General features: G+C 42.6%; 1 protein-coding gene across 3 annotated transcripts in view; it reads right to left on the bottom strand.

Moving 5' to 3' along the window:
* Nucleotides 1-13,212, bottom strand: part of GATB (glutamyl-tRNA amidotransferase subunit B) — a 101,493-nt gene that overhangs the window by 21,027 nt on the left and 67,254 nt on the right. For 2 of the 3 annotated variants that reach the window (XM_077139818.1, XM_077139816.1), the window contains one exon: nucleotides 11,673-11,862. In XM_077139818.1, coding sequence (XP_076995933.1) covers nucleotides 11,673-11,862 — 190 coding nt within the window. The remainder of the gene's footprint in view (nucleotides 1-11,672; nucleotides 11,863-13,212) is intronic. The other variant, XM_077139817.1, reaches the window with a different exon arrangement.

Here is a 13,212-nt window from a genome sequence, read left to right as displayed (position 1 = left end):
GGACCAGCTGGGCCGGCTCACCAGGATACTTGTGTGATGAAGACCTGACTGCTTCTCCCACGCTGGACTGTGAGCTCCCTGAGACAGGCCACAGTGTTCTCCTTTCACTCCAAAGCTGCAGCCTAAGTCAGAGCTGGGCTTGGGGGAATGTGGGTGGGCGGAATTAACGCCTCCCACCACCAGGTTTCTGTTTTGAATCCCATATGAGCTCTCATTCTTTATTACACCATGTTCACCTTTAATTATAGGAATTGCCACAATGCACATTGCAGTAACCCCTGAAGAACTCATTAACTTATAACTATGTCTAGATGCCAGCTCAATTTGATTTGGCAGAACTCAAGAAATTTAGCAGTCTACTCCCTAGTTTTTCACTAAGAAATATAAAAACACGTTCCACTCTCATAAGGGAAGACTGGAATTCCCAGATGCACAGGGACTGAGTTTTAACTAGTAGATTTTCCCTGCCTGCTGGAGTTCAAACCAAACCACACTTTCCTTGAAATATTCTCTCTTAAGTTCACACTTTGGCAAAGGATCCCACTCCCACCCCTTGCACAGAACCTTCATTAACCAAAACAACTTTCTTAAATAAGATGCCTGGAAGAAGCAAGGCATACTAACAAAAGGGCTATGGATGTTTCGCTATTGTAGATGCTGTAATATACACACAGGCACAAGTTCGCTAAACTAGAAATTCCATAGTAAAAAACCCACATGCCCTTTTATAACAGATAAATTCTCTGGTGACAAGCCTGCTGAATTAGCCCAGAATCATCTCTTGAGTCTCTTTTCAAGCCGGTGCTATCATTCTGCTCATGCTGAACTAGGGCAAAAGTCCACCACGCAGCCAAAGCTTGACTAAAGATAAAGGCAAAGTCAAGCAACATGAAGAGGAAGTTCTGCTTAACTTGTGAAAAAGTATTCCAACTTCCATAACGGTACACAAATCACTGGGGAAGGAGAAAACCACTCTCCGGCCCAAATCAGACAGGCAGAATTCCCTTTGTTCTCATCCAGACAGGCTGGCCTACTGGGGAAGCGAGCTGTCAAGGAGGAGCTCTCTTGGCTTTGCTAAGGAAAGTTTTTCTAAATCCACCTAGAAATATTGCATTTGAACACACAGGCCCGGCTGAGTTGCTGGGATGTGATGAATGTCTATTCCTTTACCCTTGGGTGGTTCTTTTATTGGATGGATAGCATGGCAAGTCAGTTTTCTGTTTGTCTTTTCATGTCAGCACTGTGATGAAGCCTTTCTGAGCTGGAACTGTACTCCGCTAGGGGATACATGGTTTCAGTCCCCAATTTAAAGCAGACATGAAAATCTGGTTGTGATGGGGTGAGCTACAGAGAGCAGGGCTGGAGGAGGCTGAGCAGCTGCTGCCCAGAGAATGATGGATCAATAAAAGTTGCACGTGGGGGCGGGCCACAGTGGCTCAGCTCTTGCCTGCCATGCCAGAGGACCCATGTAAAAAAAAAAAAAAAAAGTTGTACATGGGCTGCCTGCTCTGGGTCTTCAGAGCAAAGTCTGCTTTTCAGGAAAAAATGCGGCATTCTGGGGAAGGTCTTCTTAGTTTTCTAAGAGACTGGAAAATGCTAATAAGCTTGGCACAAATCTCACAAGTCCCTAGTTAACGTGGCAGTGTCAGCCATCTGGTGTTCTCAGAAAAACAGGGGGCCAGTAATTCCCTTACATAAAAATCATATTTAGAGCAATGCAGAAAGGCTACTACATAAAGGGACCTTTAACATCCTTCTTGAAGACAATAAGCCAGCATTCAACTCGGCACTAATTTACCCTGCACGGGACAGAACTGCAGCTTCAGCTACACAGTGATCAAGCTTCATGGCTGGTTATGGCTTTCCTTCAGAGACGGCTAAAGCAGCAGGGACAACTGGTCCTATCTTCTGTGTAATACTAGACAGTCTTCGTAGCTCTATGACTGAGGAAAACATCTTTTCACATTTTAATCAAATTTCCCAGAGCATTCAATTTATACCTAGAGCTAATACCAGATCAAGCTCTCAGAAGTTAACAGGAATCCTGCATTGCTAAGGCTTTACTGGTTTATCAATGCAGCGTGAGGCCAAGCCAAGGCTCGCCTCCTCTTTACTGCCTGTCCTGGGAAGAATTCTCTATTTCCCCTTGATCGTGCCCTTGAAGCTACTTGCTCCAAGCTATCTGCTCCAAAGCCACCTTTTGCATTCTTCTTTCAGAGATGATAAAACACAGGGACCCTATCCAGTCGGAATAGGATGAAGGCTGATTTCTCAACTGCAATTCTGGTTCTGTCTGAGCCACATGTCCTGTGATCCTGCTGATTAGGGCACTGCAAAGGCCGCAAGTGGGTCTGGGAGATATTTATAAGTAGAATGAAACCTGATACAGACAGCTATCTGCCCAGTGGCAGAAATTAGAGAAGAAAAAGAAGCCCAGAAAATGCAAGTTGGGGAACAGCTGCTTCTGCGGCCAGGAATGAGCTGGCAGCTATAAGGAACCCCAGGCTAACATCACTGGGCTAGTGAAAAGGCTCAAGGAGTGTTTACTGAATGCCTGCGAGAGATGGCGGGCGGCAGTCAGCCCACTCGGGGCTGCATACGGCTGACGGTGCCGATGATGACAATGGTCACAGCAATAATAATCAGAAGTGCAGCAACGATGGGTACTGGCACTGTCCTAAGACTCCTCTCTACATCAACTCATTAGTTCCAACACCACCACCACCACAAGTTAGCTACTGTTACCACTCTTCTACTGACGAGGGCACTGAGGAGCTAGGAGGCTAAAGGACTTGTTTCAGGTAACAGAGCAAGAAAGTGGCAGAGGAGGATGCGAACCTCTGCAGTCTGTGCTCTGCACCTCTGTGTAACTCTGTCTCTGACTAAGAAAAGGTCACAGGTCCCAGCCTTCTTGGAGGCTGCAACTGAGCACCTACTCTATGCCAGGCACAACGTGAAGGAACTAGCTCATGGAAAGAAGGTCTTCCTCACCACTTCCATCATTTAGTTGATAGTTGCCAGCTGTGCAAAGGTTTTTAACATAAAAAGTTACAAATGCCCCAGCAATTAGCTTAGAAATTAGAAGGAGAAAATGGCCAGCTCACTTTCTGCCTTTGTCAGGGTACACCTAAATCACATGGCAAGACACATTTGTGCCCAGCTCTGGGTAAAGATGCACTGTGGCCTCCCAAGCCCACTGCTCAGGCCACAGCAGGGGATGGAAGGGCAGCCAGAAGTCCCTGGCCCCCCATTCTGCATCCCCACCCCCCTCAGAGAATTTACTGAGTATGCCCAAACCAAAAGGCTGCACAATTCTGAAGTACCTTCTGACATTAAGAACAAACCCCACCACCTCTAACATCATTTCAGTATTGTTCTAGTTTGTTAGCTGCCAGAATGCAATATATCAGAATGGAACGGAACAGCTTTTAAAAAGGGGAATTTAATAAGTTGCAAGTTAACAGTTTTTAGGCCATACAACTGCCCCAATTAAACCAAGTCTACAGAAATGTCCCATCTAAGGCATCCAGGGAAAGATACCTTCATTCAAGAAGGCCGATGAAGTTCAGTGTTTTCTCTCTCAAGTAAAAAGGCACACGGTGAACATGGTCAGGGTTTCTCTTTTGGCTGGAAGGGCACATGGTGAACACAGCATCATCTGCTAGCTTCCTCTCCAGCTCCCTGGGAGGCATTTTCCTTCTTCATCTTCAAAAGTCACTGGCTGGTGGACTCTCTGCTTCATGGTTCTGCGACATTCTCTGTTGTGGCTTTCTCATAGCTCTGTCATTCTTCTTTGCTCTTTCTGAATCTCTACCTTTCTCCAAAATGCTTCCTCTTTCACAGGATTCCAGGAAAGTAAATCAAGACCCACCTGGAATGGGTGTACATTCTCTTGAGTGAGTCACATCTCCATGGAGATAATCTTACTAAAGCTTCCAACATACAGTACTGAATTAGAAGGATTAGAAGAAATGGCTGCCTTTACAAAACAGGATTAGAATTAAAACATGACTTATCTAGGGTACATATATTCTTTCAAACTGGCACAGGTATTAAGCATACCATATTTTATCTTACGGCATTCTAATGTCTCTAACATAGGTGTTTCAGCTTGCTAAAGCTACGGAATGCAGTATACCAGAAATGGACTGGCTTTTATAAAGGGGATTTATTAAGTTACAAGTTATAATTCTAAGGCTGTGAAAATGTTCAAATTAAAGCACCAACAAGAGCACACCTTCTCGGAGGAAAGGCAGCCAGAATCTGGAACACCTCTGTCTGCTTAGAAGACATGCGGCTGGCATCAGTTGCTCCTTCTTCCCAGTTTGCTGCTTTCAGCTTCTGATTTCCAGTGGCTTTCTCTCTAAGCATCTGTGGGTCTTCACTTAGCTTCTCTGGGGCAAAGTCTGGATTTCATCTCTTAGCTTAGCATCTCCAAACATCTGTGTCTTGGTTCATTTCTCTGCTCTTCCTGTCGTCGGCTCTGAGCTCTTTCTATATCCATGAGCTCTTTTAAGGACTCCAGTAAACTAATTAAGACACACCTTGAATGGGCAGAGTCACATCTCCAACTAATCAAAAGATTACACCCACAATTGGGTAGGCCGCATATCCATGGAAACAAGGTCCCACCCAAACAATAGGTATATCTCTACCCCCATGAGATTGAATTAGGATTAAAAGAACATGGCTTTTCTGGGATACATAATATTTTTAAACCAGCACAGTGGGTAAGAGGAATGTGTCTGTACCTCACTAAGCAGGTTGTGCCTGCGGTAGAGACAGCTCACGGTACTGAGACCCATACATCTGCAGACCGAACTACAGTGGTTTCAACTGGTCTCTCACATATCATCCCTCTACTTGCAGAGGCACAAACTGCAACTGCACTCCCTGTGGGGCAGGGGTGCTGGGCAAAGCAGTTCCTGAATGTCACAGCAGACAGCGTAAGAGAGCCCAGAACCTACACAGCAGTGGGGGACTCTTATGTGCACGTTCTCCTGCTGAATTTGGTCATTCTTATAAAGTGACAAATCCTAGAACTTTGTGAAAAATGCCCCCCAAAACAACACCACTGGTGATGGAGATGGAAACAGAAGGTAAGTGGAGGGACTTATGATCCTGTTATGAAAACAGGAGTAATGGCAAGAAAAAGGACCAGATCAGTCGGTGGGATGGAGACCTGGATCCATGGGTGTGAGTCCTCCCTCTGCTTTTCATGGAAAAGGGTGGTGGCTGTGAAAATCTTTCAACAAATGCTCCAGTAAGTGGAAAAGGTACTCTTTGAAAGAGGCATCCTCAGTGGGGAGAAGGAAAGAGTGGCCCCTAAAATCTTAGCAAAACTCTGGTCCCAACAATTTCTTCCTATGACATATTCCCAGCAAAGCCAGGTAATGTACATTGTCTGAGTTCAACTCAGGATACCAGTTCTTTCCAGGGAGTTTTCTCACCTACAGTTGGCTTAGGCTAATGTGAAAATGACTTTACGTTCTCTGAGATACATTAACTCCAGGAGATATTGAGGGAAGCCAATTTGGGAATAAGAATTTCCCTTGGATAATCAAAATCCAAAGAATTCAGGTAATAAAAGTTTACAGCAGACAGGCATAGCTAGAAGACTACATCTGCTAGAATGGGACACAAAAAGTGTGCTGTCTAAAAATGAATTCTGATTATAATCACATCCCAACATGCCTAAAACCATCATTGTCAAATACTCTCAACATCCAAAACCTCTGTTGCTCCACAGGAGCTTTCTGGCTGGAGCTTGAAAGCATCAACAATGCCTGAAGTCAGTGTGGGTTTGCTCAGCAACTCCAAAAAGCTGACTTACACTTGAATAATGCACTTTAAATTGTCCCAAAAGGGAAATCATTCCTCAAACAGGACATCAGGCTTCACGAGGGGCTGGGGACAGAACCCCTTCAGACCCCCATGGCCAGGCACTCAGGACTTTACACCTCCCTGCACTTTCACCCCAACGGGCGGGTCTCTGAGTGGTGGGGACGCTTGGAGCCCAGGAGCCTCACTTCTGAAAGCCCCTAGTCACTGCATGTGGAAGAAATGCGTTGTTGGTTTTACGGGGTTAAGACTTAGAAGATGCATCTTTACATTTAACTTTACCAGAACAAAATATTGGTTATTTCCTCAGTGCACAGACTAACTATAAAAGCACCCTCAAGCAAGCAAACAATGGAGAATAAAATCAATTTTGAAAATTGCACAGAGCTGAAAATATGTTGAACGATAATGTTGACCAAATGGATTTTCCTTAAACAGTAGTTAGGAGGTTAGTACTTTGCACCACAGTTAAGTCTGGGCAGTCTAAAGCCAGTCAATATGGTTTCAGATGCTTTTTCAAATTATTTACCTTTAAAGTAGTATTACATAGGGGACCAACAGATATTTATCACAGGAAATTACTTTGATAGGCAATTCATCCAGAAAGCAAGTCAGGCCCTTTTAAGCTTACTAGCAATTCAAAGGAAAACTCTGAAAAACAATTCAACAACTAACTGTAGCCATGATATCGCCTCTGTTTCTTTGTCCCTTGGAGATACTCTAACCTTTTCCATGATGTCAGAAACAAAAGATTATGACTTAAATTGGGGAATAACCAGTTGGGAAAAATGAAGTGATTTTTCAAATAAGATGAAACTTCTTGAGGTTGAATACAGACGGATGCATACGGCAGAAGAGAGTACTGATTCAGGGGTTCACAACTGCATTTTTTCTACAGCCTCCCTGGGACTGTGCTGGAGTTTCCATAAACCTCTGTCTTATGTGGTCTTGGAGCTGCTCGGTGCCAGTGTTCTTCTCCCTTGCAGCATCTTCTTGGGAGTCTGTTCAGCTGCATTAGGAGGTTTTTTTAAGATTCATCAAGATTCTGCTTGTGTCTATCATCTTTGGGGTAAGTGAAGCATTTCCCTCCTCTTTTAGCTGGGAGGCAAGGACGTAGGGTTAATAAATCTGGCAACTTCTTCAGAGCCCTCCCAGCTGTTGAGTGTCAGAGGTGAGATCTGGAATCAAGAAGGTCTATCTCTTACTTAGTATTTTAATCCATCACCCTGCAGGGCTGCTAAGGAGACTTAAAAGCAACATGGAAAAAATGAAGCTGAGAGATATTTACAACTTGCTGAGTAATGGTAGATCCTCAAAACACACTAAATCGGGGAGGCTGTATCATCCTTCCACTGAGATCTCTCATGACAGAAGAAACAAGGTTTAAATCTTTGTTCCCACCAATATCTTACCTGGCCAGCTGCCCTGTGAACTTGCACCTGACATTCCTCACCAAGTGCTGCTGTGCGCGCCGGGCGGCTCCAGGCCACATCACCCCACACAACCCACAACTCTGCCCGACCCAGCGCGCTTCTCAACAATTCAGCTGGAAGGCCCTTCAGCAGAAGGTTTAAGCAACAAAATAAGGTTACAAAGGAAAGCTTAAACCACTTTTCTGCTCTTTGATTTAATTTTTTCAACTTGGAAAATGGAGATCATTTCTGATTGTCATTGGAGATGGCTGGTTTTCATTCAATTTAGTAGAGAGCACTTTATGTTTACTAATAGGGCAGGCTGATATCTTGAAAACCAACAGAGATGGTAAAAAGTTTTTAAATGAACTTGTGTTCATGAAGCATTAGTGGAACTGTATAAAGCACTGATATTAACAATAATAAAGTAGAACCTTTATTTTCCCTACCAATGAAACTAAAATGATCCCAGCAGCAATAAATTCAAAGCATTATTAATATTTGGCTTTGTGGCACATTATATACGCAAGCAGGCAGCAGGGCTGAAAAACTAAGAGCCAGGGCACTGGAGTCAGATTAGTCTGAATCTGGCTTTACCATGTGCTTAGGAAAGTTGCTTAATATCTTATATTTAAACCATACACCAAGTTAAGTTTCCTTACCCGTAAAGTGAGGAGAACAGGACCTACTTCACAGAGTTGTTATAAGGAAAAAGAGTGCTATGCTGTGGACTGCAGAGCATGCTGTAAGTGAGCAGGTTTTTTGCACTGAACCCAGGTCTCTGGCATGGTAGGTGAGAATTCTGCCTGCTGAGTCCCCAGGCTCACCCATGAACAGGTTTTTTATGTGCTATTTAGGCAAATGGCTAAAATTAATTTGCATTCCTGAGTCAGGCAAGAGACAGATACAAAGTTTAGGAAGTGATGCGCCATAGAAATCAGCCTGGGATTATTTTGCCAAGAAAAATCCATATGCATGTAATCCTTATTATTCTAATAATTACTAGATATGCTTGGATATATTGACTCAGAGGATTTGTTATACAATTTAGAATCTCTCAGCTTTCAGAATCCTAATACCTGGAGCTCAGCTTCCACATTTCTGTTCCTTAATTCTTACAAATGAGATCAGAAATCAAGGCTAAATTTGACATGCGATAGGAATGCAAAGTTAGCTGAAGAGGCTAAGTTTCAGGTGGGGCAAGTTATTTCTTATGTGGCCAGAGGAAAAGATAATAATAGAGGTTTTCTCTTGAGAGGTGATCATCAAGAGGGTTTAAGAGAGAAAATCAGGATGCAGATTTGACTCAATGTCCTAACTAAACCAGTTGAGAAAACAGGAGTGAGAGAGAGATCAGACGACTTGCGTAAGCTCACAGTACATGGCCTAATCGAAACAGCAGTCCAGGTCTTCCCACCCAGAGTTCAGTGACACTTGGGTCACCCATGATTTGCTGCCAAGTCAAAACAGTGATTCATAAGCTGATCATTAAAGACATGGCTGCTTTTATCATGGATACCTGCTTCCCCCAGAACCTAAATGTATATTGTAATACTGCCTCATCCAAAAAAATATCTGTCCTCCATTCACAGAACAAACATCCACTGAATGCCTACTGTGTGCCTGGCAGTGTGGGATATACACAAGATACAGAGTTATGCAAATATCAAAGATAATGTCAGCAATATATAAATCAGTGCTTTCTGCACAATAAAATGACAAGATAAATTAAAGCCTAGAGTTAAATTCTGAAATTCTTATTAGCTGTGGGTAAAAAGCATGTTGGGTGGGGTGGGGTGGGAGCAGGACATGTGCCTAATGCTTGATTTAATAAGCAATCCAAAGACATGGCGCATGGAGGCGAGGCTCTGCAAAACACACCTCCACCACTGCTATTTATCTAATGAATCCTCCTGGGCACTCTTTAGATTGAAAGATGGTTCATTAGATTTGTGCATCTGCCCTTCTCGGCAATCTGTTGTGTTTCTGATGGAGGCAGGAAAACAACACGAAGATATAATTTTCGGGTATGTTACTCATAACTTGGCTTCCAGTGATTACAAAATCTTAAGGGCCCAGGCTGCCTAACTGCAGGAAAACAATTTGTCGGAATCACTCTCTTTCTATTCCCATTCTCACTCTAATAGGAAATCTCAAGTACTTGCCTTTTTAAAAAAAGTAGCTAATCACCTAAGATATTACATGCAAGTTACAAAAATAAGGATTTTTTAAAGTATCAAAAAATAAGTCCCTGTAAATCTGATAAAAAATCACCTCCTTCTAAAAGTTTTCCATTTTTGCTCCAGTCAAAGTTAATCATTGCTTCCTCTGGGTTTCCACCAGAATCCATACACACCCCTATCCATAGCAATCCGCCCTGTGGGCTTCGCTAGCTTGCTGTAGTGTGTTGTAGGAGATAAACTCTTAAAATGCAAAGAAAACATCTTTTTCTTTTTTTCCTTTGTTCCTCTCTCAGTATCTACAATATAAGACATTAATAAAAGTGCTGAAATGAATTCCATCAAAACAGGTTTCCCTAAACGGGGCCTTAAACTATTACAACATAGACTCATTCATTTGCCAATCCTCAACATTTATTTAAGGCCTCCTGGTTCTCAGCATGGCAGAGAACAGTGAGTGGAGGCTGCGATTCAAACATGAACATGAAAATGTCCTTGCCCTCACAGAGCAACAGAACTACATTCAGAGAGGAGGCAGCTCATCAGAAGCCAAGTATGACTGTTCTACAGAGACATGCTCCAAAGGGAGTGCCTGTATATATTCAGACCGGGCCTTGAAGAGAAATAATCACTCTCTGAAATGTTCTTGTACTTTTCCTAGGAGAAAGCTTGACATGCGAAAATTTTTAAAATGTTATGTTTAGGGGATTTTTCTCTGAAATTGCAGTCTTGAGCAAAGAAATGGCCAAGAAACCTTGGATCATCAGACACAGTCTTAAAGGGTTTCCTCTGTCCAGCTGGCAGAACTTCAAATAGAGGTAGATAACCGATGCCTTGGAGGGAAGTAGCCTCAGTCTCAATTCTCCCACTCCTTATTTAATTTGGCCAACATGTAATAAAATGAAGGTTTGGAATTTAGTAATTATTTAAGGTAGGCTGGAAATTCAAGTGGTCCAGACTGTGGAGACAAACTATAAGACTAAAACTCAGCCCTGGTAAACTGACCTAGCAAAAACACAAGTCCTAAGAGGCTGCAGTGTAAAAGGTGGTTTTATGGGAAGAAGATGACTATTTATACATTCAAAGATTTGGCATGAAGCACAGTTGATATACTACAGAGACAGACCTTCAAGGTCCTGAGAGCTCTAGTGTCTTGAACCAGATATACTAATAAATAATTAAAATGCAGTGCTATCATCACTACAGAGATCTGAATAAGATATAGCAACATCCCACAGGAGGTGGTCAACTCAACCTGAAGTATTAGAAAATACCGCATCATACCCAATCATTATTGGCAATAAAAGAGGAGTTTTCAACTGAGACTCTCTGGCTAATTTTCCAGAGAATGAGAGAGAGAATCATTCATTCAAGAAATATTTAATTACCTATCTTGCCCTGGAAACTGTGCTACGTTGCTGGTTTTGACCTGCATACACACACACACACACACACACACACACACAGAATCCTTTATAGCTACTGCTACTCATCTAAAATGTAAAAACTCAGCTTCTATACATTCTGCATATTTCTGATCTCTGAAAGATACAGCTGCAAAAGTTTCTACTTCCTTCCTGAGAGACAACTAGAAGACAACTGTGACAAAATGCTACACACACTGATTCCATATCACTTTAATGTTGCCATGACAAAGAAAACTACAAAGCCCCAAGAAGCTTTGAAAAGGACAGAAAATTCCTAAGCAGGTCTCAGTCATGTTAGACTCTCTAACAGCCCCTTTAGATGCATACTTAAGCCTCAAAGGACTGATACCTCTAAGTCAGTTTTCAGCATTTCCTGTGAATAAATGCTTTCTTCTACACTCGGTAAAACAACCACTGGCTTTGAGAACCTAACATCATGCCAGATCCTGTCATGGTTCAATACTGCTGGACATCTAGAAACCTATACATTGATTTCCTTTTGTCCAACAGGCACATGGGAAAATACTCATCCACGGCATCTGGAATGCCTTCAAGAAGCCTGAACGGCTGCTGTGAGCAGCTGTTCACTTATACACCGATGAAATGACTAACATGAACTTCTTTTTCATCTTCTGGCTTTATGAGGAACATTTACCCTAACGGGTAGTGAGCAAAGGTTATTACACAGTATTCTTCTCAGGAGCATCTCTGGTACAACTAGGAAAATGCCAATTATTTGTGATGGGGCCTCTGGAGAGCATTAGCCAAACTGTTGAGCTGGGTTTATTTTAGCATCTGATCAATGCACCTACCAATAAGGTGAAGCTGTGCTCTGGCAGCATCCCATACTGTTCAATAAGCTTCTCTCGGGTCTTGCTGGGGAGCTCCGGGAGCTGCTCCCGAATCTGGTCAATGTTGATTACCTGCTGCGAGTCTGCACCTGCAGGCAGAGATGTGGCATCATACAGCACCAGAGGGGGCAGGTTGGGTTCTGGCATAAACCTGGGCAGAGAGAGGAGACCACGGCAAATCAGAAGTGTTTGGTTTGGTGAGGAACAATAATCTGTTATTAACATGAATGGTTCTGTGTTTAGAGCCATCTTCCTTGCAAAGATTTCTAATATCCTATACTAACAATTTTCCCCGTTTTCCAGGAACTAGACTTTGCACCAGGATACACTCTACAGGGCATAGCCACCAATTCTGCCACACCTTATCCTTATAAAGAAATGATGAGCGTACTAAGTGTAACAAAGCGGTGATACCACATTATGATTTATAAATGTGGATGAAGTATATATAGTCTTACAGACACTGGCTGGAAAATAACCACACCAAATGAGAGCAATTCACCTGTTAGGAAGAAAGCTGATTTCTTCCCATATTTTGACTTTTACTATTTTATAGCAGTGTTTGTGTAATAAATGAAAAGTCTAAGAAAAAAAACCAGCCCTACTTAAGATGTGGCAGAAATAAACGGATTTTGCCTAAATGAAATGTGGAAGCTGCACTACTGCATATGATCTTATTCTGAAACAAAGATGTCCCCCCCGCCCCCGCTCCAGCACTACTGTTTTCTCTCTGCATATGCTTGTCAAAGAACTTCTATAAACGCAGGACAATGCAGAACAAACAAAGGCTCCAAAGAAATAGGTTTCAGAAGCAACCCATCACCTCAATGTCAAATCTGTGCCATGACTCAGCTGGACACTGAAGGCCAAAGGAAACCAAAGTGAGGCTTACTGAAACCTACCACCTAAAAACCTGAGGGATCCAGCTGAAGCCACGGGCTGAATTAAAAGCAAAGTTCCAAGCCCAGCAAGACAGGAGCCAGAAAAGCAGGGTGCAACACCGAAGAACAAAGCAGGTTCTTGGGAAGAACAGTTGGAATCTCAAAGACTGCAATAATTGAAATAATCCTGACCTTAACAGAACACATGAGAGAACACTTCCAAGTGCAGTTCGCTCTATGATTTATGAACTTTGTTCCTACAGAATCATGCTACCTTTGTTTCTCATTGAGACCAATAGCTACATTTAGATTTCCCTGCTCTTCACAAAGGAAATGTGGACTGATCTCATCAACTTTGTTACCTCTGCTAAACCCAAGAGGTAAAAGGGTCCTAATCTCAACACTATCCTCATTATTTGCTTTATTCGTGGGTCTCATTCATTTCTCAATTAAACAGTATCACCTGAGGTTTGCAGGGAACGCCTATGAATATACACATTTCTTTTCTCATTCCTTCCCAAGGAACTTCAACATATTTACTGAATTAGTTCCTGCATATAAGAATTAGAATAGCCTAGGCCCCAACCTCAGCTGCCAAACTTTTAGCTCAGTTTAAACAA

The sequence above is a fragment of the Tamandua tetradactyla genome, chromosome 22, assembly GCF_023851605.1.
Source record: "Tamandua tetradactyla isolate mTamTet1 chromosome 22, mTamTet1.pri, whole genome shotgun sequence".
Lineage (NCBI taxonomy): Eukaryota > Metazoa > Chordata > Mammalia > Pilosa > Myrmecophagidae > Tamandua > Tamandua tetradactyla.
This window is presented reverse-complemented; position numbering and strand designations above follow the sequence as displayed.